General features: G+C 38.4%; 1 protein-coding gene across 1 annotated transcript in view; it reads left to right on the top strand.

Moving 5' to 3' along the window:
* Positions 1 to 25,134, top strand: part of ACTR3 (actin related protein 3) — a 29,796-nt gene extending 4,662 nt beyond the window's left edge. Inside the window, exons 2-12 of the mRNA XM_040562268.1 lie at positions 10,285 to 10,340; positions 14,295 to 14,419; positions 14,964 to 15,074; positions 16,546 to 16,641; positions 18,213 to 18,320; positions 19,949 to 20,092; positions 20,771 to 20,944; positions 21,484 to 21,576; positions 22,046 to 22,171; positions 23,805 to 23,888; positions 24,257 to 25,134. Of these exons, the coding sequence (XP_040418202.1) occupies positions 10,285 to 10,340; positions 14,295 to 14,419; positions 14,964 to 15,074; positions 16,546 to 16,641; positions 18,213 to 18,320; positions 19,949 to 20,092; positions 20,771 to 20,944; positions 21,484 to 21,576; positions 22,046 to 22,171; positions 23,805 to 23,888; positions 24,257 to 24,352 (1,213 nt within the window). The 3' untranslated portion in view covers positions 24,353 to 25,134. The remainder of the gene's footprint in view (positions 1 to 10,284; positions 10,341 to 14,294; positions 14,420 to 14,963; positions 15,075 to 16,545; positions 16,642 to 18,212; positions 18,321 to 19,948; positions 20,093 to 20,770; positions 20,945 to 21,483; positions 21,577 to 22,045; positions 22,172 to 23,804; positions 23,889 to 24,256) is intronic.
* Positions 25,135 to 25,365: the final 231 nt, after the last annotated feature.

Genomic DNA, 25,365 nt, shown 5'->3' with positions numbered 1-25,365 from the left:
AAACCTTCATGGTCTTAAGTAGACAAAAGTATTTATAGGTTGAGTGTGAAAAGTTACAACAGGATTGTGTTGTTCTGTTTCTCTTCTGGGTTTTGACCTGGTGGTGTAAAGGAGTATGAGGTCCATGAGAATCTAATCTTCAGTAGACAGCAAACATACATGAGACAAGGAATCAAGTGCTAGAAAACCAATGTAAGGGGAAGTAACAGCCTGTGTTTTGTTTGATTTGCAACTTTTGTAGTTCTACTCTTAGTTACTTAACATAAATTTCTTTAAAGTTTATTTTATGCTGCGCCTTGAGAAGATTTTTCTTTCCTAACGTTCCGGGTGTGGGCTATTTCCACAGATTTTCAAATCCTAGCTTCTACAGAGTATGAATTGTTTCAGCACTGTGATTTTATAACAGTTAACGTTTCCATCAGATGTCTTGTTGTGATTGTTCATGGGTTCTAGTCTTCGTGAAAACTGTTGGTATTGGGATGAATTTTCTCTATTTTGTTATCCAAGAAGAAATTTTTCAGAACGGAAAGCATGAATGAAATCATTCCTTAATGGAATATGGAAAAACATTCTTCCAGGATTTTCAGAATATCTTTTGCTTGCCAGTAAATGAGTGGTCAGGGACAGAGGAGGAAATGCTTCATCCTTAACATGAAAAAAGGTGTTGTGCTAGATTGAGTTTTGTGGCTTAAAAATATATATCTTCAATAATTGAGAAAAGGTCCTGTGGACCTATGATTGGCCAGGTTTCTTAAGTAATTCTAGTACATCACAGTCCATGTTGTAACGCTATAAACACACGTTACGTCCATTACATCTGTATGTCTTTACACACACAGATGGCTGTATATTCCTCTCTCTCTGTAGGAATGCCATTATAGGAGTCAGTTTACATGTTATTTGAAGGCATATCAGAAGCCATTCAAGATTCGTGACACCTTTTGGTCCTTCTTTTTGCTTTCCTTGCCCTGCTTCCCACTTAAGCTTGATATTTAAAAAAAAAAAAAAGGGAGGGGGGAAGGAATACGTTTCTGAGCAGAGGACAAAACTGCTTGCATCCATGGGCCAGATCTGTGAAGCTGCTGATAAATGAGCCCCCTTTTATGTACAGCACAGCTCCTGGTCGGGCGTGCGTGGGAAGCTCGCGCAGCAATTGAGAGCAGAGCACGGCCCTGGGGGTGGCGGCGGCTTTGGGGAAGGTGTGGGAAGGCTCTCTGCTCCCTTCTTGGTTGCTTATTATTACCTGGTGTGAATGCTTTGCCCAGAAAGGATGTTGATTGCGTTTCTGTGATGCATGTTTGAGCATCTAAATTAGTTGAAAATACAGATTCAGTGAATTCAGAAATGCTGTACTAGTTCCTGAGCAGCAATGCATCTTCTGTATTATTTCATAGGCACAAGACCAGCTGCAAAGTTTCTCGTTTAGTTCATGCAGTGTAAAAGTTTCAATGTTTCATCGTTGCTGACTTTCTTTGGAAAAAAATGCAAAAAGGCTTTGATTTCCAACAAAACTTCTTTTTAATTTTGGGCGTTCTTCATTTAAAGACTTTAAGGAGAAAATCATAAATCTACAGGTAAAATAACTAAGGTCATAGTTGGTTCCCAATGAAATCTTGACCTCCTTCCTGCTTTGCTTAGAAAAAGGAATCTTTACAACTTCATTTTTTTAATCGTTGAACTAAAATATATGTAGGTGTGCAGACCTAATAGATCCTTGGGTAGGTCCTTAAAAATACCACTTTGAATGCAGACTTAGAAGTGCCCATATCAGGGTTATTTTAACCATCAAAATGAAGCATCTGTCCTTTCCAAGTGCTACTGCTGATGTCGCCTTAACTTTCTGCAAAGGAATGAGTTGCCAAGGAGGATTATATCCAAGTTGAACAAGTTCATCGTTTCATCCACTGGCTTTCTGTAGGTCACAATGTCAGTCTTTTTTTTCCCTCCCTCTTCTTTTTGACCTGAGCGTGACTTTGCTTGTTTAAGCCTAGATGTGGAAAAACTAGGTAAATCTAGATATCGTTTTTCTCTGCATAATTCTCTTGTGGTCGCTGCCAGTGTCCGCAGCTGTGCGCTGGATGTGTTATGTTGTGATCAGTCTGTAGAGAACAAGATGCAGGCAGGAGGCTGTCCGCTCTGTTTTGATGGTGCCCTGCTGTCAGTGAATGAATCCAAGTTGTAGTAATTTAGTTGATGCAGTATCTCATCAATTTTTCAAAATCCGCTTTTCTGTCATGACTTGCCTTAGATTTCTCGTGCTGTTTATCGTCTGCAAGAACTCTCACAATATGACTTGCTAAATGAGATCTTCTTTTATTACACCAAAATTCAGTGATAGATTTTCAGCCCCAGCTTAGTAGGGCACATTTTTCTACAAGCAACTCTTTCTAATTTGAAGTCATCTTTTAATATGTGTGGTGTGACAAGGTAAGTATGTAAACTGGTAATTTTATACAAGCGTATCCTTTTCAGAAAGCGCTCATCCACCTGCTGAAGAGGTGGCCAGTACTGGGCAGGTGGGAAGCGTGGGCTGCCAGCAGGGCTCCTTGTCTCCTCTCCATGGTTTGCCAGTCCTTTTGGGCTCATCTTGCCCTCTGCTGAGATATCACCGCTGCAGCTGGGGTGACAGCACGCAGCTGTCCGTTCAGGGCTGCAGCTCTCAGGTACAGCTGTAGTGCCAATAGCAAGCAGAAGTGATCTTCTCTCTTTTAATTTGGAGTAACTCTCTACACTTAGCCAATGCATTGCGTTTGCTTGGGAAAAAAACATCAAGTTCACTCAGGTTTATGCAAGCTGTGGCTCCATCTGGATCACGGCTCGAAGGTTTTGCCAGTTCCATATCCATGAGCCTGCTGCTGTGGTGTGTTGGTCACCAGCATCCCCAGCGTGAGGTTTTGTTTGCTGGGAAATCGTGTCTTTGTTGATCAAATTGGTCCCCTTTTGTTTCAGCTGTCAAATATTAGGTATACTAATCTATTCTATTCTTTCAGTACGTCTGCGTGGTGTTCAGCTTATTTTGGACAAAGGGTGTAGAAAGTTGCCAAGTTAATCTCCCTCTCATAAAAAGTAATTTACAGTGTAAGGAATCAGTCGTGATGACTTCCGGACTTGGGGTATTGTTTCCTCTTACTTGGACATCCTACATGGAGGAGTCAGACTCTATAGCAAGTGCTCAGAGAGCAAATTAAATATAAATTAAAAAGAAATCTGTATAGGTTAGTATTGTGGGGGTGTGGTGTAACACAGAGGCACTGTTAAAATGCTTGTTAAAATGATTTAATATAAAAGTCTCGAAGGAAGCAGCGAGGAAAAAGAGAGCATTCTGCTTTTGCCAACACAAACTGCTTTCATTATGCAAAGATAATATCCAAGGCCATTTGCCTCTCTGACTTTGAGGAAAATGTATTCAAAGCAAAGCTAACTCCGTTCTGTGCTAAAGGACATGTCAGCATTAAATATCTGAAAGGGATTTTACAAATAGAAATAAAATTGACTAGGACTACAAGTTTAGATGTTATTAACATCGGAGTGCCTGACCTTGGATTTTGTTAGCCTTAGACATTTAAACAGGGATGGCTTTCAGGTATGCTGCTCGTGACTCACTCGTAACCTAAGGTCTCTCGCTAATAAATGCGCCTTATCTTCCTGCTGACTTCAGGAGGGGAGAACTTTTAGAGTCGAGCTCTCAGTGCTGTTGGGTTTTTTAATTTAAATTGAAGATGCAAGTAAACATAGAGCAATCTTGAATGTAGATTCTCTTCTGCTCTGCCCAAGCATTAGGAAAATTCTGCCCAAACGTTAGGAAAATAGGAGCTGTGCAATGTGGTAGCTTTGAGCTTCTTGAGCTTTTGTCTTCTCCCCAGGCCGCTGTTAATAAGATTCTCCAGGTGCCAGTTTTCAAATGCAGCTGACCTTATTGTGAGTATTCTGTAGTGCCTGCTGCTGCCTGCGCTCCTCTTACACACCTGCAGGCTTGTGTCCATTTGTGGCCATGACTTGGCAGTTTTTATCGTGCTTTAAGCTAGATTTTACTGGTGAGCGTTGCAATGGTATGTGTACTTTGAGTTGCAGGTGTAGCTGCTAAGAAAAAGCAGAGCTGTGTTTTTGTCGAAGATTCTTTATTCAGATACTTTAAAAGATGTAAACCTTTCTTAGTTTTTTTTTTCCTTTTCAGGAAACAGAAATGCTTCTAACAAACATTTATTTCAAGCTGCTTTTGACATTGCGCTTCTTTAATTTTTGACATTACCTTTCAAATTGCATACCACTTCAATCTGCTTCTGTTCTGTTTTACTGTGTCGGTTACAGCATATGGCAAAGAAGTATCAGTTGTCAAGGTGACTTTTTTTCTTCAAGTGCCTTGATGAAATATTCCACCTGAGAAGTAAGGAAATGGCTTCAAATACGTGCTAATGCTGTTAATTCCAAGGCCAAGGTTGCAAACTGCCAAATCCGTCTCTGGTGCCCAGGGGTCCCGTACGTACTTGAGAGTACTTTTACCATCACTTGATGCGTCTCCTTTATGTACTAACCAGGATCTAAGAGCATTTCTAATCCTGTGTGCTTTTTCCATTTGTAGAGCTAACTCTTTGGCTTTCAATGTTGAGTGCTTGAAACGTTTTTGATCAACGGGTGTTTTAAAAACTTTTCATCTAAGCAGCTGCTATTTAAAAAAACAAAACAAAACAAAAAAACTAATGATGTGTGAAAGATGATCCGTATTAGCTAAAGATATAAAATAATATGAAGGGCATGACTCATTCCAAAGTCTTCTGTTATCTTGTGTTTTATCAAGGACATCTGAAAAGAGTTAGTAAACTAATTCATTAAAGGAAGCCCCATTTTCCTAATATAATCAGTTCCTTCAGGGGCTTCTGATGATCTGCTGCTGCTTAAGCAATTTACACCTGCTGGAGCATGGGACCTCTTTTTAAGGGGGCGGGATGGATTTCCTCTGTTTCACCATCAATTTCCCATTATTTCTCTTTATGGGAAATTTAAGAAGCAAATGTTCCCTAGGTGTTTTTTTTCTCTCCCCAGTCTCATCTGTTTTTTTGAGAAGTCTGAATGAAGAAAAACAGCAAATAAAAATGTACCGGCTTGTTCAGGCTTTTCAGTCAGGTGAGGCTCCACATCTAAAAGCTATGGGTTTATCCATGTTGGAAAAGTTTTCCACTTCTTTTTAAGGCAGTTTTGTTATCAAAAGATGAGACAGTAAAACCTCCATATCTGTCTTATAAATTATGTCAGTGCAGAATTCACCAGTTAAAACAGGAAAGGATATCATTCCCTTTGAAGTTTGTTACTTCTCTAGTTTTTTTTACTCTATTTTTTGAGGTTGTGCAGTCTCTCCGCTCAAGTGAAGTGGGACCCCTTGTGTTTTTCTCCAACAGCAGCTTATCTGGTGGCATGGACAGACTGTCTGTAAGGAGTTGGAGGCTGATGGGTGGGATCCCTTTCCTTTCTGGTTAAAAAAAAATTGCCGTTTTTGTCACTTGATGTATTTCATGCCCTTTGGAATATTTTAGCACATGCCTGCCTGTATGTCCCATAGAACTGGGTCACGTTCTCAGCTTTTCTGTAGTGCCTTCTTCAACCTGCTCATGTAATTACTCTTTTCCTAGAATGAGGGTAATTTTGCCAGAAGAGAATTTTGCTGTTGTGTGCACACCTGCAAGAAAGGATTTACGCACTTCGGGGACCTGAAGTGGCATCTGTGCTATCCTGCATACTTCAACAGAGGCCTGCTGTGAAACTATGAAATCACAACATAACCCTTTTTTTACATCTTGAGCCATTCATAATGGTGCCACTTACTTAATAATGCTAATGTAAGTGTGAAAATCAGTAATGCCTGGAACCTAATAAGTTAGAATATGAAAGGAAAGCACTGTTTTGTGCAGTTGTTTTATCTATTTTTCTGTAAAAATTAGTTACGCAGCGAAGTGTGTCAAGCTACGATGGAGGATATCTGCATAAACAAAGCTTATTTCAGCCAGCAGATTGGTGTGCAGATATTAAAATGCTCCTTGCTGGTGTTCAGGTAGCATGCATGGAGAGTTTACTTCTGTGGGGTCCTGGGAGAAGTTTGTTAGGTCGGATTTTAATTGAGAAAGTGCACTTGGGAGCACGTGATCGTTTTGACTCCCATTGGCAGTGTAACTTGCAAAATTCAGTTTCTTGCAGGAAGCAATGTGTGATGTCTTTGAGGTATCCATATCTCTACTGTCACAGAATAAAATACTTCAGCAGCCTTTGCAGCAGGGATCGGAACTCTACCCGTGCCTCCGCTCTGCTCGCACTTGGCAAACTCCTTGTGTCTTTGCACAGCACTGGCAGCGGAAGGTGTAGGGTTCAGCTTGTATGGGGCCACCCCATTTCTCATCTGTTTCTCGGTAGTTAAAGGTGTTATCCGAGAAACAGCTGTCCCCCTATTCCTCAGGCTTCTGCTAAAATTGCAGTTGGGTTAGAATTTGGGTGTGTAATTTGGGTGAATATAAGCAGAATGACACTCATTGTGGACAGAAGAGAAATGGAGGAAAGGCACGTGGTCAGGGTTTGTGGTTTGCAGATGGAGGTTTTTAATGACGTGCTCATTAGAAGTTCTTGCTCTAAGTGCTGTTTCCTCTTAGCTCTAAAATCGTCTGCGTGACTGATATGCAAGTAACCTTCCAGTGAACTTACTGCTTTCATGTCCTAGCCTTAGAAACATCCATTCTAGGTGAGAGAGTACACAGAAGAAATCCCATTAGTGCAGTTGAGAGCTTTGTGAAGAGCCTTTCGGCTGTCCTTGCGGAAATCTCTCATGCGGAGTAGCGCAGAACTACTTCTTAATTTCAGGGTGTGAGTTCGAGGTGGGTGGGACCCAAGCGATGCTCCTGCTTTGATGGTTAAGGTGTAGATGAGTAGGGTCAAGTGAGAAGGAACTGCCAGTAGCTTCTGAATGTCCCCCCCAATGGCACGCTCGTGTTGTCACAGCATCCACCCAGGCCAGCGGGTGCTGCGTGAGGCCCCGCCGGGCTTCTGGAGGAGTAGCAGGGAAGTCCCCGGGGAATGTCAGAGCAGCGTACGTGCACGTGGATGGGCTGTATGGGGGGGTGGTGTCTGTATGCGCACGTGTCCACATGGCTTTGTGGACTGGGGTTGGGTATTTTGTAGTTCATCTTCTAAAGGCAGCCTGAATGTCATTATCCAACATCTTTTAATCTTTTTTTCTCCTTTTTCCTTAAGCGAGCTAATAGGGCAGCAGAAACACCTCAGGTAGCTGAAGGTCATCTGCGGGATGGAGGCTGAGTGCAGGTTTCCACCTTTGGGGTCTTGTAAATCAGTTCTGTCTTGCAGCTTTCAATAGAAGTCCGTGTAGCTAATGTTCGTCCTTGTCTGTACCGCGCTTTGCTCTTTTACTGCCAAGTGCCTCAAATTCGGTGTGGGAAAGCTGAGTTCGTGTCTCGTCAAGTGATGTGTGCCTGCCTTTTCCACGGATGTCATTCCTGTCACCTCTCAGTGCGTGCAGCAAGCAAACGAAGCCATGGTTTACAGGGGAAGTGCGATCCAGCGTTGGTGCTGCCTTGTGATATCTTAATGTCAGGAGGTTTTTCAGGAGTGCCAGAAGACACTGGATTGCTACCCTGAATAAGGCAGGGCGTGCCTCATTCCCCCATGAATCATCCATTAGTCAGGCACGCTCTGCTCTGTGTGAATTGCTCTGTGGAAATCAGAGACTTGGAAAATCCAGCTTGCCCAAGGTATCGTTTTTTTCAGAAGATTTGAGCAATTTACTTCAAGTGGCTGGTAGAACAGAACTCACCAATCTGAACAGTACTCTTTGCAAAAGTCAGTCATTAAAAAAGCTTTTATTAGACTGTACGCTTGGAGAACTGCAGTTTTGTATTAACTTTTATAGTTTTAACTTAACCAGTTTCACACTCTGTTTTCATTCAAGAGCGTCTTTTGCCTCTTGGCTAGGAAAAGGAAGTCCGCCACTCAGTCCCCAGCAGCCCCAGGCGCAGGCTGTGGGATGGTGCCAGGGGAAGCTGCAGGAGGTGAGGAGGGTGGGTTATTTCCCCGCCCCACAGCTGGGCATGGTGGTACTCCCCATGCGGAGCAGAGCCTGGCTGGGAAGCTTGGATATACTAGAAATACGAAGCATTGCATCGCATACCACGTTGGAGAGCTGCTTTAAGGCTTTAATGTTCCGACACCAGAAGCCACGTGGATTTTTCTTTGTCCTCTTTCAGAAACCTAAAAACTGGGCTTTTTTTCCATGAGTCAGGAGACTTTTCTCTGCTGAGTAGGCCATAGTATTTTTAGATATGCTGCTTTTATGTCTGAATACAGTCTTTTTATTTAAAATACGTCTTTCACGTCTTTCATTTGGCTGGTTTTCTTCCTGTCCGCTGGATGCCTGCATACCAGGCAGTTTCCAACACCACAAGCAACTAAACAGCATGTTACCTGCAACAGTTTAACTTCTGTTTTCTTTCAAATGTGTCACTTAGAGAAAGCTAAGCTGGACTATTGCTTGAGAAGGCACTTCTGATCTAGTGGCTTATGTAGCTGTCAGGGTCCAAAGTTCCTCTGTAGGTTCGGCTTTAAAATCCTACGTGCCACAGCTTCTGATTTGCATGGGAAGGTGGAGAGAGTGAGTCAATATTTGCTAGGTTTATAATTAATTTTCATTTGGAACTGAAAGCTGTGTTCTGCATTAGCTGGTTATAGAGGCATCAACTTGTGGGATTCTTACTTGAGATTTCTTAGGAAGTAGATATCTAAGGGAAAAAAGCAAAACTTTTCACATAACTTGAGTCTGCAAAATCTGAGTTGCCTGTCCTGAGTTACAGTATGTAATGCTGGTCTCTGCGTGAAGTGTACATTTCTTTCTGGTGTTTAACTTCTTTTCTCTTCTGTTAAGTATTTTATTTAGCCTTTTTTCTTCAGTAAACATTGCAGCTGGTCAATATGAAGTCAAGATTTCTGCACGGTTACCTCTGTTGCAGTGGGTTATAGACAGGATGGGCTTTATAGCTTTTAAAACGCTCTTGCAAAGCATTTTTGGTTTTAGATGAGGTCCTGTGCTAAGCTCTTAGTTAAAGGGAAACTTATCTTCCTTTTCATTAGGATAACACTTCTGGCCCAGTGCTAACGTGCCCAGTTGATGTCAGCAGCAGGAGTTGTGTAGGTGGTGGTGAACACGTGAGCAGCCCGGGAGCCACTGTGTCATCAGCATCGCAGCAAAACACTCCTCTAGCCTGTTACTGTATGCGTTGCCTGGCATTTTGCTGTGTTGTTGACACGGATTTATGGGTTATTAAAGTTAGCGCTGCCTCGTGGTGCCTAAGGTGTGCCAGGTTTGTATGGCACCGCTGAAAGTTGTGGCGGTGCTGCTGCAGGGCCTCCAGCTCCTGCTGCTGGTGCTAGGGCACTTGGGGCAGCTGTGGGGCTGCATGGAGAAAATGCAGTCTCTGTTAGATCTGTGTGTGTTAACCTGGGCTGTAGGCTGTAACCCAAAATGCAGTGTGTGTGTTGGTTCACACACATTAGGATTTGCCTGTGCTGTTCTTTCATAACGCTTCTCGCAGCAGCATAGATTTGCTGCTGTGGATTTCATTGACTTTTTTCCATGAACGCCTTGGTAACTTTGTCAGATTTCTTATTTCATCACGGTGAGTGATATCCGTAGCATGTTCTGGAAATCAGGTGGGCATAGGTGTGTAGTTCTCTTCCTCTTGTTCTCCTTAGTCTTATTAAACACCTTAAGAATATTTTCCATTCATTAACTTTTGTTAAACCACTGTCACTGGTAGCACCTATGGCAGGAGTGGCAGGAGAGGCTTGTGGTTGTCAGTCCTGCCTCAAGTCTGGCTGGCAGCCCATGGCCAAGGGAATTTTTTCCTCTATGGTTAGCAGTTGCAAAAATACTTCCACCACTAACATTTATTATGGAAAATACACTATAGGATTCCTGCTGATTGCTGAGCGGGGAAGAACAACTGCCGCAACTCTGAATTTTACTCCTAAATATTGATAAACTGAATTACTTAGTGCTTGGTAGTGCCATTTCACTTGAGTATAAATGAGCAACAATACTTCCTTTGTAGCAGGAGGCATAGGTTCATCTCTTTTAAAAGGGCTTAGTATTTTTTAATGGACACACCTCTCCTCCCACATCAAAAAAGACTAATTTTCCCCTCTTTTAAAAAAAAAAAATCTTTAATACATCTTTAATATTTATTACAAGAAATACTATAACCTAAGCTTTTTTTTTTTTTTTTTTTGCTTTAATAGGTATACGAAGCTCGGATATGCCGGTAACACTGAACCACAGTTCATTATTCCCTCATGTAAGTATTTGTTAGATGTAAGAGTTGCTATGATCCATTGAAGTTCTGGGCATGTGCTATGTAAAAGGGCAGTTAAAACCAAGCAAATAGAAAAGACATGTGCCTGATGACAGAGTGGTTGCATGACTTTTTTTTGCTCTGGATGCTCAGTTCAGAAAGATAAATTCATTAAAATAGCATACTATGATGGCTTCAATTTCCAAGAAATTAACTTCAAATATTAAATAATAGCATGGCTATGTTTGCTTTTTAGGAGGTTCTTCTTCTGTTAGTTAATAGATTAGGTAAAACTTCAGGTGATTGTAAATAGAAAAAAATAATAAAAAACCAATAAATATTACCCTTCCCAGGTATTTTTCGGTATTACAGCTTGTGCTACTTATTTTACTTGCAAAACATTAAATTAAGAAACACATGCTTTCAAATGTAAAACTGCTTATTTATTCACTCCTTGCCTTCTGAAATGTTTCTGCCGCATGAAGGGATGTGGCTTTCGTCTGGAGAGTGGAGCTCAGTCAGCTTCCCTTCAAAATACTTCACCTTCTGCACCACTTGGTGTTTTGTCAGTGTTCATGTGCACCGGGGCCAAAGTAATCAACTATTGCATCCTGGTAGAAAGGAGTAATTAGTACACCCAGTTTTCCTTGTAAATACAACAGGAAAAGAGCTGGAAGTAACAATGCTTAGTCGCTGTAGAAAAGAACTTCTGGTAGTTCAGGCTCTGTTTTTTTGTTGTTTGTTTGTTTTTTCGGGGTACAAAATGTGCGTCAGAAAGCCATTTTCATGGGAAGCTAGCGTTAAATCGCTTAATGCGTTCTCCTGTTTTTATACATGAGAGAATCCTTGCAATCTCTTCTAGATTGACTTCTAATAGGTACTTCTCAATTCATTTGTTTTTCCAAATATCATGTGGTTAACTCTGGCATATAAAATATAACTTTAATTTAATCTTTCACATGCAAACTTTATCTTAACATTAGATTTACTGATCTATATGAAAAAACCTCACATTGCTCTTTCTGCTTCCTAGCCAAGTTTAATTTTAAAAATAGACAAATTATTAATTTCATATAATCAGGGTTTGCATACTTTTTTCTGCATATTCAGACTTGGTTTATTTCAGTTGAAAATTACTTTCTTGTTACAAAAGCAAAGAGGTATTCTGACGCTTGAAACGAAGTCAGCTGTCAGATCATTCAGCAGAGAAATTTATACAACAGGGAAGTTTTTAAAATAGAAGAGAAGAGGAATATGAGATTTCCTGATAGCTTTTTATATAGGATGTATTTAAAAAAAGGCACTTGAGTCTAAATTCTCCTACAGCTGAAACTGAAAACAGATTATGGTAGCAGTTAGTTTCAAAGTAAAATCTTACTAAAAAAAACCTGTGGGTCTTTTCAAGGTACTTTGGTATCTTTATTTATTCATAATATTCACAGTTAAGAAATATTTTGGTTTCTACTTTTGATTTCCAGGAATTGTTGTTGCATTTTATCAATTCGAAGTTTCTTAAAAAAAAAAAAAAAAGCTTGCTGAGGAACAGGTTGGAGCAGCATTCCTTCTCCCTTGTTCACTTTCTGCTTATCTTACTCACTCCTAGGATTAACAAATTTTTATTTCTCACTCTTTTATATTGTTGTCTTGGCTTAATTCTGGCTTCTGCTTGTGTAGAGATGACAAATGCTTGCGCGAAAAGTGAAATGAAATTATGTTGGGTTAATTCTTTGAAGAGACTTGTTTGCTGTTCTCATCCCTGTCTGCTTTTAAAATACAGCTGATCATTGCTTGATTTTTTTTCATTCACTCAATCCTGTTTTCGTACTGTGTATTAAGATAGGAGTCAATTTATTTCTGTAACCCAGGAGTTCTCCAGATTTGTTTCAAAATATCTATAATAATTTACATATTAGATGACCTTTTACTTGCATTTAAAAGGAAAAAAAAAAAGGCCATGGGAGTGGTTAAGCAGAAAAATTGATTTTTTTTTTTTTCCTAAAAGCTCTTATTCTTGTGCCAAGCAAACCAAAGCCAAAGCCCTGTGATACTGCTGGAGCGCTGCCCATCTTCAGCGCCGTGGTAGCCGAGCTCTGGTTTTAGCAAGATGAATGTTCCCGTTTGTGTGTTCGGGCTGCAGTTCTTGATTCTGCTTGTTTCCTTCTCCCCGTTTCTGACACCGACCGCCAGCAGTGTGTGGAGAGCTCTCGTCTCGCTGGCGGCTTGTAGCAGGGTTCAGTCACTCGGACTCGAAAGCTTCTGACTGCTGTGGCAAGTGCTGGCGTCTCACTTGAAACGTTGTGCTGATAACACGCATCTGGACAGCAAAACTTCCCCAAAGTCTGCAAGCTGTGTTGCTGACCTGAAAAGTATTTGGCAAGATGCTTCTCTTCACTTGCAGCAAGCGCTGGCCTTGCAACATCTCCTTCCGCCCAACTTCAGCTTCTGCTTCTTACCTACCTCTCTGCTTTTTGGCTTCCAGCCTTTTGCTTCCTCTCCCCTCCTGTAAGCCGCTACAGAAGTTGTGGTATGATTCGGTTTTCCTCTTGAAGAGCTCAAAATATCTTCTGCCTTACTCTGTTCGGTCTTTCACAACACTTCTTAGTTTCTGTGGCTGCGCAGCTCTTCTGTTGCTGTTTGTGGGAAGAGAAGGGAGAAGGATGGGGCCACTGCTGAGCTGGCGGTGCTTTAGCCTAGGGTGCTGTACCTTTCCCAGCCCTGAGGCTGTGCAGCCCCTTACCCTGCGGCCTTGAGGCTGCAGCAGCTATTTTCATGACATTTCTCTTGGTTCTGAGCAAACAGCACTTCCTGGCTGAAGGTGAGGATTAGCGAAATAATTCTGTATTTGAGCAAGCGTTTGGTTCACAGCCTTTGAATAACAGAGCTTGGTATTAATACTTAGTTTTTTTTCTATGAATTTTTTCACTTGTGTAAAGGCTAGTGTTTAAAGGCAGTCAGGAAGACTTGAAAAAATACAAAAGTTTTTTTGCTGGCACTGTAACCCTGGTAGCCTGGGGGCTGATGCAAAAGAGGAGGGGAGGGAACATCTGTGTTCCTGTGATATCTCATCACTGATCCATCTTTCCTGGATCCTGTGTTTAGCCTTAGCCGGTATTTCTCTAATTTTTTTCTTTATTTATGATGAGTAATTATCCTGGAAGGAATAAATTACCAAGATAAAAGCTCTTAACTTCTGCCAATTATTCCTTGAAGCAAGGGAGAGATTTATAGTCTTAAGTGAAACTCTCCATCCTGTTCTTAATGATAAGATAGGAGTAGGATTAAAAGGAAGAAATTAAAGGCTTCGAAAATCTGTTTTAAAGTGTCTAAAGATGCATGATACAGCCATATAAATTCCTATTCTTTTCTTTTCAAAATATTTCTTTTATTTCCTTCCAACTTTTTTTTCCTGTCTTATGTCCTGTCCTTCCTTTTTGTGCATTTCTGCATTTGTGTTTTTAAGTTGCTTTTCAGTTCCTTTTGTGTGTACTGTATCTCATTTTCATAATATGTCCAGAAATCAAATTGGAGCAAGTGAAATGGGATATTGATTTATATAATAGTAATGTGTCTTCTGTCTTGCTCTTTGCACAACTCCTACCACTGCATTCCTTTCTTTTGGGTGTTAACAGCTGACTGTGGAGAAAACTAGCCCACTTGTTGAATAAAATGAGATCTTTAGGGTTACCCTGACTGATTCTTTTTGTATTTTATCTCCCTGATTGCATGTTGAGTGCCCAACAATTAAATCTGATTTAGATCTGTATTGTGTTACTGTATAAAACCTAGTTCTGTCTGTCACAGGAATTCAAATTATTTGTTTTATTTTTCTGTGTTTATGCCTGAACTGAAGGATGAATGCAATTGGTGTTTTCCTATTTCTGAATGTCGAGTTTCCTCTCGTTTCTTTCAAAGTGTGGGATGTATAATCAACAGCATTGTTTATGTTCTTTGTTAAAGGTATTGCTATCAAAGAATCAGCAAAAGTGGTGGATCAAGCACAGAGGAGGGTCTTGAAAGGTGTTGATGATTTAGACTTCTTTATCGGGGATGAAGCAATAGAAAAACCAACTTATGCAACCAAGGTATTAGAGACATTTAAACTAATTTTCTAATGTTCTTTAGAAGAAAATCATGTACACGGTAAATAGCTTATGAATGTTTCTTGGATGGCTAATCTTATTTTCTTATTAACTATTTTAATGGAAGATAAGGTTTGGTATTATATCAGTTTTGCCGATCTTCGGGAGATTTTGGGAATTTTGGAAAAAAATAAAATAAAGTGAATACATGTTTATTTTGAAGTGAAGGGGAGCTGGGAGAGTGGTAAGGGGAGACAGGACATTCTTTCTTGTTCCTTGGTATCTTCTATAAGCCACATCAGAGTCAGGATACTGGCCTGTGGGAACCTCTGTACCATCCTAGTACCATTGTTCTCTGCTAATAAGAAATGCTTAATATGTTGTATTTACTGTTCAAGGTCAGAATTTCGAATAGGTGTCAGGTTGGGACAAGGAAAACCTTATGCAGGGTTTTCAGATGTAGATCATGTGCTTCTAACACAATTGAAAACAGATTATTATTATTATTATTATTATTATTTTTAATTTTGGTATTATTCTATAACAGTGGCCCATCCGCCATGGTATAGTTGAAGACTGGGACCTGATGGAGAGGTTTATGGAGCAAGTAATCTTTAAGTATCTAAGGGCAGAACCTGAGGATCATTATTTTCTTTTGGTAAGTAAAACTATGAAGTAGTATACGACTAATAATAATTCTATGCTGATTCATGGAATAATTCTTAAATATGAATATGCTTACCTTGAAAACTAAAGTGAATACAATTTCTGTGACGCTTTCCTGGCTTGGTTTATCACATCCAAGTTCTAAAGATGTTAAAAGCCATTGTCTGAAGTACAAAATTTTTTCCCTTCTTGATTCTACCCAACACACCTCTGCCTCCTCCCTCTTTTATTACTTATCTACCAAGTTCAATAATGATGTTTAAATTTGAGGCAAAAAAGTACCTGTGTGTTTCGACTTGGTGAAATTGCAACAGTTTTGTTTTTACAGAAATGTCATCTGTATGGTGTGTCTAGAGTAAAATTTTGTCTCCTTTCTTTGTAGAATTCAGAAGGATTGATTGTCACATTTGGGTGTATCAAATTTGAATTGGGATCAAATGTTATTCTGAAGACTGTGCTATTCCTTAGCATTTCCTTTAAAGCCATCAAAATGAGCAATATGTTTGCGTGGATTTTATAGAGCAATTGGGAATTGGATGCGTTGGCCATCCTTGTTAAAGGACATCTAATACAACTGTGTCCTTGAAGCAGGTGTAATTGGGTCTGGTTGCTTAGGACTGTCCAGCCAAACTTTGAATATCTCCAAAGGTTGCGGTGCTAATTGGACACCTCTTCCACTATTTTACCAACCCTCATGCTACTCTTTTTTTCCTCTGAATAAATAATTAGGCTTTCCCGTGTTGCTGTTGGTCTCTATGACATCTTATATCACATTCATTAAGTCAAACTCCTTGGTGTCTTTACCCTTACATGGTTAATGTAATAAAAGATAGATACTTCTTCTGAAACACCCTGTGCCACTATTCAAAATGCTCTCTTAGAGGAGAGACTTAATTGTATGCATAGTACTTTTATGAAGCTTACAGTATGCTTTCATAGCGGTTTACACTGTTGCTAGTTCCTCTGTTAAGTGTGTTTCTACAGCTGATCGTATAAACTCTTCTTTTATAATGATTGCTTCTTGAAGAAAAATTTGTTCAACGAATTGTTTTCTCTTAATTGCTGTACTTCATGTGGTAAAATGTAGCTATTGACATGTTTAGGTTGATAGTCCTTCTTTCTTTTTGAAAGAGAAGTTAAAATGAGCCGACCAAGCCACAGAAGGGACTGTTGATGTGAATGCTTAAACAGTAATTAGCCTAATGTTTGTATCTCACATAGGTTTTATCTGTTTTCACTCAGATCGTACTTTTGCAGTGTGATTTGCAAAAATTCTATTATTGTCAAGGGAGTTTCTAGATTTTCTTCATTACACCATTGGCATTTAATAGGACCATTTGCACATTACTATTTTTACATGGTATTGTTGTTGAATGGCTCATCTCTCAAAATTTAGTTACAGGTGATTTTTGAAAGAAGTGTTTGATTTCAAAGTAAGTAAAATTTTCTTTTTTGTCCCACAGACTGAGCCTCCATTAAATACTCCAGAAAATAGAGAATATACTGCTGAAATCATGTTTGAATCTTTCAATGTTCCAGGGCTATATATTGCTGTTCAGGTAAGAGCAGGGCTATTGAATGTTAGGGCTACGGTTCTCTAATTCACTGAGAAAATTGTATGAGTGATGCTTGGAATACTTCTATGTAGTCTAGGTCACCAGTTCCACCGCTAGATGTCTGTCTAGATATGTTCCTCCTGCCTGGGTATAGAAGGGCTCTAGACAGTATAAAATCTTGCTGCATCATAAACGAAAATCATGATAATTATGGTAGTGGGCCAAGAACTATATCTATCTTAATATGAGGTAGCAAAAAGGATGTTTATTTGAACGTGCTTAGAAAGCATCAGAAGGCAAAAACTCATTTATGCAGCCTTTTTTGTTTGTAAACTCTTGGGTACACGTTATTAAATCAGTTTCTGTGCCATAAATGACCACAAGCTTCTTTTCATTAGCAACTTCTAAGAGGATATTTCTGTCAATAGGGGAGAAAAATACTGAAGCAGACTAATGAAACTTTTTTTGTAAGCAGGATTTAAGACAAAGGTTTTTCTTGTTTACATGTAGGTAGACTAAAGTATTTTAGCATAAGGAGACACTTAATTTTGTTCAACTGGACTTCGGTTTTAAGAGCATTACATACTTCTTGATGACTTCTGTTCATAACTTCTGAAATAGCACAGAATCACATTTCCACTGGAAATTTGTAACTTGGAGATAAGGTGAAAGTATTACTTAATAAAATAAAACATTTAAAAATACCTAGAATGCCGATTAGCAGGAGCCCACTAGAAGATGCCCTCAATTCTTCAAGTTTTTATTTGGTTCTTCCCTCTGCAAACTCAGACCCATCGTTCTTTCCTGATTCCTTCAGGGAAGGATCTCTGATTACTTTGCAAGATGGCTTGTGAATTTGCTTTTCCCCATTCTGTTTACCAAGCTATAATACTAAAGTAACTGCAAGAAATACCTCACTTTTGACAATGTCCTTTTTTGCCTCCTGTTTTGTGGAAAAAGACAAATACTGTTTCACCTTCAGCATGGAATTTTTAACTCCAGTTCCTTCATAAAACTTTGTGTTGGTCTTCTGTAATATGTTGCTCTCAAATTATCGTATTCAGCTTGCAATTCAGTTTTATTTCTACTGTTGAGAGAATGCTTAGACGCCAAAGAAGATTTGGATTGGGTAAAAATTGCAGTAGTTGTATGCTCATCTAATGGAAATAATGGATTTTATGGCCCTGTCACGTTGTGATGCTCTCCTTAGCCTGTAAAACTGGTGCTTGTCTGTAGAAGTAGACTGAATGCTAGTAAGCTCCAATGGTCTTATTATCTTTGCTTACAGCACAGGAAATCTTCCTTTCTGTTGCCAGTACGTTTGTATAATAAATGGAATGTATTGTGCATGGTACTGTTTTCTTCTTACACTCAGATTTTCTTGCTTTCCTAGTTAAGGAAATTGTATGTTATTTTCTGTGTATACAACTTTAAAAATCCAGATTTTGCAATTATATTTGAACTTAGTTGTCTGTAAAGCGATGTCAGGTCAGGTATTGCTGGAAGCAGTAGTGGAAGGTGGGATTTGCAATGCATTTAGTAAGATGAATCTTTCATGTGTATTCTTTTACAAGGCTGTCCTTGCCTTAGCTGCATCTTGGACGTCAAGACAAGTAGGAGAACGGACGCTGACCGGCACAGTCATAGACAGTGGCGATGGTGTCACTCATGTCATTCCTGTGGTAAGTGTACATCAAAGCTATAGAAACAACTTAACTGGAGAACAGTTTGTCCTGCAGCTTCTCTGAAGTCTTCATTCATGCAGACCGAAGTATAGCTAGGATTCTTCAAAAATGTCAGATAATTGCCAGGGTGGTCGGTGTGGGGCTTTTTGTTTATTTGGTAGTGCAGAAACTTTTGGAAGAACTTTTCTGCACCCTGAGTTTGTCAGGGCATATTGGCTTTCAGTGATTTCTCCTAAATGAAGATTTGCAAGGTCGTGCTAAGTGATCAGTGAAATTTTACTGCGTTATCGTATTTCCGGTTTGTCTTGCTAGAAAATGATGCAAAATATTTAAAGGCAGATGTAGCATTGTTTACAGTTTTTTCTCAATCTGTGCTTAATGTTTAGTAGTATACTAGTGCGTCAGTGATACAAGCAAAAACAGAAGTTCCAACCTGACTAAAAATCTAAGGTTAGTTGATGTTGAATATCTGTTCCCTTATATTGTTTTTAAAAGCAAAAACTGGTATGGTCATATATTTTATTAAATAGTTAACACTTAAAATTACAGTTTCTTAACTGTCAAATTGCTGTTCTCACAGTGGGCATGTATCTAGTTTTACAAAACTACATACTTAAAATTGGAGCATTCAATAACGTTCTTTATTTCAAATGGCAGCTAACATGCCTCTGCCCCTCTTTCACTGAGGAGATAAATGTATGTCTAGGCATCATAAACATTTTTTTTAAAAAAGAATTTAGATTACAATTTTTACAGACTAAAATCTATATAAAGCTTTATCCTGCCACACTAACCTCAGGTGTTATTTTATTGGTTATGCCAGACAGTAGCATTGGTTGTGAGCAAAACCATGCTGTATTGTAGAATTTTCTTATTAACCATGGTGGAATATAGCGACAATTATTTGTTCAGACTGTTCAGCTGAGATGGCATATTTTTAATAAGGCTTGACAAAACAGTTGGGATTTCAAACCTTGTTTAGCTAAGCTATTTTTAAGTGAACTTAGTAGTGCAAATTGCAGTTTAAAACAGTTTCATGTCTTGTTTTTTTTAACATTTTTGGTTTCTGCATTTAGAACAGATATTTTAAATGCCCCGATACTGTCCCCCAGTATGAGTATGACTTGTAAGGGTAGACTGATGGATGAGCGTGTGCCAACCTTACTTTCTAAGCCATCTCAGTTAATGTGCTGAAATGATCCATTTTCTCTCTGCTTTCAGAAAATTAATTTTGTTTCTTGTGGATTGTAACATGGCTGTGACTGTAGAGTTAAATCATTTATTCTAAAATGTTGTACAGTACAAGGTACCTTTTAATCTTTTTGGTAAGAGTAACCTCGTTTTAAAGAATGGAGGCCAAGGAATAGCGAGTATAGCTACTGTTTGCCTTACATGCTAGTGGCCTTTCTGTTTCTCCTAACCTTGTAATAATTGGGAATCAAACACAAAGCAAAACACTGTAAAATCAGGCAACTGAAGAAGTGCACTTCCGCTAATTAAGAGCTGGTCTTAAAATGCTTCAGTTTTGCAATCACATGTAGTGAATTGGTGTTTAGACTCTTTCTTCCACCATTTTAAGCTTTGTTGAATTCTTGTCAATGTCTTTCTTTCATTTTTATTTATAGGCTGAAGGATACGTGATTGGCAGCTGTATCAAACACATTCCAATTGCAGGGCGAGATATAACATACTTCATTCAGCAGCTGCTGAGAGAACGAGAAGTAGGAATTCCTCCTGAACAATCCTTGGAAACAGCTAAAGCAGTGAAGGTAATTTGAACATTGTAAATGTTCAGGTTGTTAGAGAGTAGAGTTTGATACCCATTTTAAAAAATAAATTCTCTCAATCGTTGCCTTCCAAGTAACGTTGCTCTGTTTCTAAATATTAAAATGTCTAAACATTAAATATATTGCGTTTAAGATGTATTGTTGGGTTGTACGCACTGTGGCCTAGAATTTCAATCTTCACTTGTCCCTCCCCTTTATTATTGTGATACTTAGTAGAAAATGTTCTTGGTGGGATGTGTAATGTATAGAGCTGTAATCACTCTTTCATTCTTTCTGAATGTTGATATGTTTTTTTACAGTACAAAGCTATTTTGAAAGACACTCAGCTTAAAGTATGCTTTAACATTGTTTCTATGGCAATTCTTCAGTATAATTTAGACCTCATTTCTCATTGTGATAGAAGTTTAGAGGAAAAAATAGAAGAAAAGTGATTTAACCCAGCAAGATGTGCTGCTTTCAGTACTGCACAGAAATGATTTCTAGTAGCAGAGCCATTACTATATGCAGTAAATGTCAGTTCAGCTGTTTTTGAGGAAGATTATTTGCCAATTTCAAAGCCTTATTCTTAAAGGTTCAAATCACTACACCTTTAAAAAGTTAATACCATGTTTTCCGCTCTACTTAAAAAGAAACTTATAACTGGATATATTTAATTTTCAGGAACGTTTTAGTTATGTTTGCCCTGACTTAGTAAAAGAGTTTAACAAGTATGACACAGATGGTACAAAGTGGATTAAACAATATACTGGAATTAATGCTATCTCAAAGAAAGAATTTACCATAGATGTTGGTTATGAGAGATTCCTGGGGCCAGAGATTTTCTTCCATCCTGAGGTAAGTTGATTTGAATTGTCTTCACCTTTTGTTTTAGGTGCGTTTTTAGATGGTATCCTACAAATAGTATTTGTAAATTGTTGAAGTGGTAATTCTAACTAAATTTGTGTTGGTAAATAGATACCAGTTATTGTAAGTTCTTTTTCCAGTGTAGGTAAAAATTAACTGGGAATAAATCTTTGTTTTTGTTTTCCTTGGATTCCTCTGTGTTCTCCTGTGAAACCTTTTGTGTCATGTTAGGGTGTTTTGCTTCAGTGCTCGGCATCTGAGAAGGGCATGTATTCTTTGACCCGTTGTGGTTAACAAAAGCTGTATAGGAGAATAGCTAGCAAAATAGATAGTTTAGGTTTATTGTTCTTTCAAAACTTTTCTAAATGGCAGTAAATATAGCTAATGAATATATTCCATTAGCTTTTTCACTTTCACTGTATCCCTAGTATAATGGGATGGTTCTTTCTTTCCCCTTTTTATTTTTAGCCCCTTTTTCTTTGCAGTATATGGTCCTGCATGTTGACTTACTGTTTTTTTTTTGCTTGTAGTTTGCTAATCCTGACTTTACACAACCAATCTCAGAAGTAGTAGATGAAGTTATTCAGAATTGTCCCATTGATGTTAGACGTCCTCTCTATAAGGTATGAAGCTAAAATGTTTTTTAATACTTGTTTTAGAAGGATTGTGGTTTATATTGAAATATGTACTGGAAACTCAGTTTAAAAAAAAAAAAAACAAAAAAACAGCAATTTCAAAAGCAGAAACTTTTTCTGGAAGCGAGTCCAACACGCAGAAGGCTTTATATTTACTTTTTTCAGAATGGGATGTTTCATTACTCAAGTTATATGCAAAGGAAAGAAAAAAGGGAAGTGCAAATCTAAGTGAAAGAAGTGAGACACGCTAAGATATAAATGGATTTTAAAGCGTAGTCAATTTTAATGTCACAGCCTCTTTGAATTCATATTCTGTCATGTTTAAGTATTAACAGGTATGCTTTTACCCTGTTTTAAGTTAACTGTGTTAAAAAATAGAAAAAAATGGAGTAGATAAAGGTGGAGACCTACAGTTAATTTTTTAATTACTCTATTTTTTTTTTATTTCCTTAAACAGAATATTGTCCTCTCTGGAGGTTCAACCATGTTCAGGGACTTTGGTCGCCGTTTGCAGCGAGACTTGAAGAGGACAGTTGATGCAAGACTGAAACTTAGTGAAGAACTTAGTGGTGGCAGACTGAAGGTTAGTTGTTGTTGCCAATGCATTTAACTAGCATCTTCTTATCCCTTGTTACCTGGAAAACGCGAAAATAACATACTGAAATGACAGTCTTGTTTGAAATTTCCTCATCTTCATTTAAGGTTCTCCTACAGGCTTTTCAGAGATTGATATATTGTAGAGAGTTACAGACAGTTACTGGAGGCCGTTTGTATAACACTGTAGGAAGCTACAGTACTGTTTCTACAGGTGTGAACTTGTGCTGCCCATCCACTGTTACCGATATGAATCGGTCTCACCTAATAAAAGGATGGGACTTAAACCTGTTATGTAAAAACGGTTGACCACTCTTCAATTTGTTTTCTGTGCGTAGTGGTTACTGATTAGATGCAAATAATTGTCTTCAGTGGTTTGTATTTCATAAAGACACTGAATGGTGTGGTGCAGGCTCAGTGCAAAGCCATTAGTAGCAGTGGTAGCAAAAGGACTAGAGCATTTGCCCTGTGAAGAAAAGCTAAAAAGAACTGGCTTATTTGGAGAAGTCGAATCCTTGTGGGGTCCTAACAGCAGCCCCCTTGGTTTCTGTGGAGACGTTATCAAGGTGGAACCAGGCCCTTGATAGTGCTGCATGGTGACCACGTGAAGGACAGCAGCGTCTGAGCTTGGATGTAAGAAAAATCTCCATGGGGATGATCAGGTATTGGAACAAGCTGAGCAGAGAGGTTGTGCAGTCATCATCCTTTCAAGATTTGGTTGGATAAAATTCTGAATAATTTCCTCAGACCTCCAGGAGATTGAACTAGAGGCATTGAGTTCTGTTCCCATCTAAATTATCCTATGGTACTGTGAAATGACTTCATTTGCACCGAACTGCATGATTCTTAATTTACCTGCATTCTACTTTGACCTCTGATCTAATTTTTGCATTTTTTTGTTGACTCTGAATACATAAGACATTAGCAGGTTAATTTTTTTTCTTTTAAGGTGAGAATTAAATTATTTTCTCACTTATTTTTAAGTAGTAATGTAGCTAGACAAGCTCAAACAATACTTAAAAAAAAAAAAGTGCATCTTCATATGTCGTGGAGGCAACTCTGAAGTATGTTATAAACAGTTCCTTAGCTCAAGTAACTTAACTTATTTTCAGTTCTCTGTGAGATACACTTTTACGTTATAGGTTAGAAAAGCAGAGCTGTGTATTGATCATAGCTAAATTTTGATTGATCTGCAACTAATGCTTTGTTAAAATAATTACATGAAATTTAAAAATTAAGTTTCTGAAGCCTTTTTTGGAAAGGGGTAAGTAGTACGGATCTATTCTTGCGATTGCATAGCTATTCCCTGAAGGAAATTATTCAGAAAATTGAAGGTGGATAATCTGAGAGGAACGAGGGTAGTGGAGCTGTTGAGAAAAGTGGCATGAATGCAAATATCTTTAAATATCTGAAAAGTAGATAGCTCTTACTAATAAATTACCACTTATTTGTTAGTCTGGGTTGTACAAATGAAAATCTGATAGTATAATTGTGTGTTTACATATCAAGCGTTTAAGAAAAACTAATCTGTGATTAGTAAGCTTGGAATATAGTCCTTTAAATGATTTTTTTAACTAACAGAAGCAAACTTTAATATATTCTTTTTTATTATTATTTTATAGCCTAAGCCCATTGATGTACAAGTCATTACACACCATATGCAAAGATACGCTGTTTGGTTTGGAGGATCAATGCTGGCTTCCACAGTAAGTTAGCTATAAAGCTAAACATATTTTAGGCCTGGGTATGTTCTTGGATTTCTCATCGCCCCTTTAGTTCATATCAAATGCAGTTGGGGGATTTCTGATAGCTTTTGGGTAAGAAACGCTACTCTCTCCTTCAAAGCTTTTGTATTAGATTTGGAAAATCTAAAAGAGCAAATGAAAGCTGAATTACTGTATTTTAAATAGTACATTTTGGTTTGGTGGTAGAACATGTTGTTTGCCACTGGTGTTTCACTGTGTGACAAATAGTGTTTCTTTTAGGTCTTCCAAATCATCTGTATGTGCTTTTTCCCATTTGCTATGTAAATTGCAGTATTGTTGACTATTTCTTTTTCTCTTCCTCTTTACAGCCTGAATTCTACCAAGTATGCCATACCAAAAAAGATTATGAAGAAATTGGTCCTAGCATCTGTCGTCACAACCCAGTGTTTGGAGTCATGTCTTAAAGCTGACCTTGCAGGGGTCAGGGATAGGGAGGTGGGGAGGAGTTTTTCTGATCACTCGTTTGTCTGATGGCTGGTATTAAGATAACAAACATGCCTTGACAATAAGAAAAAGACCAAACACAATTAAACAGGATTACTTTAAGTGTCTGAACATGCGGATGTAGTGGAAAGCCAAAATGATCACGTTTTTTCTTTAGATTATTTGAACTTGTGCGTAACAAACAAAGTGGGTTTTAGTTCTTTCTGTGCCCTGATATTTTGTATATTAAAGAATTATCCAAGATTTGATGGGATTTGACGGTGTGTAGATAGTCAGCTCTCTAATGCTTCAGTTGTACCCTTTAATGGGTACAATGCAGGAGCTTGTTTATATTTCTTACTTTTTTTATACTTTGAGGAAAAATATGAATTAAAGAAACTGTAATATTTGAGAGAAAAATTACCAGTGACCATCTTTAAAGTAAGTTAAAGAGAAGTCATGGAGACTCATGCAACTAATTCTTGAAAATCATGACCAGTCTAAATCCTGTTCCACACGATGCGAGTGCTTTTGGAACTAAGAAGCTAGTATCTTGGATTAACTGATGCCTGCTAGTGCTTTCTGATTACTCGGTGCATTTTCATTCTATCTCTTGCTTTGAAAAAAAAAAAAAGACAAGACTGTTGGACCAGTATTGCAGTTCTGTAGTGTCATTTCTAATTAAAACCAAATAATCAGGTTATCAAAATTGGTGTATTTAAAGCCTAACACCATTCCAATAAAGGCACAAAATTTCTTTTTATGTTTGTGTCAGACTTGTTCATATCATTACATGGGAAGTTGTGAGCATGGGTTCCTATTCCTACATATCCGCTGTTGTTTCTAATGAGTAAGATTGGCTTGTAAGATAGAGATCATTATGTGCATTGTATAAGCTGAAGTGTGAGCTTCTTAGAACTACAGTTTATATGTTCATCTAGATAGCACTTATCTATATAAACCTAACATCATCTGCGTTGTTAGGTTTGTTCAT

Source organism: Cygnus olor, chromosome 6 (genome assembly GCF_009769625.2).
Source record: "Cygnus olor isolate bCygOlo1 chromosome 6, bCygOlo1.pri.v2, whole genome shotgun sequence".
NCBI lineage: Eukaryota > Metazoa > Chordata > Aves > Anseriformes > Anatidae > Cygnus > Cygnus olor.
Note: the sequence above shows the minus strand (reverse complement) of the source record. Positions and strands in the feature narration are given on the sequence as shown.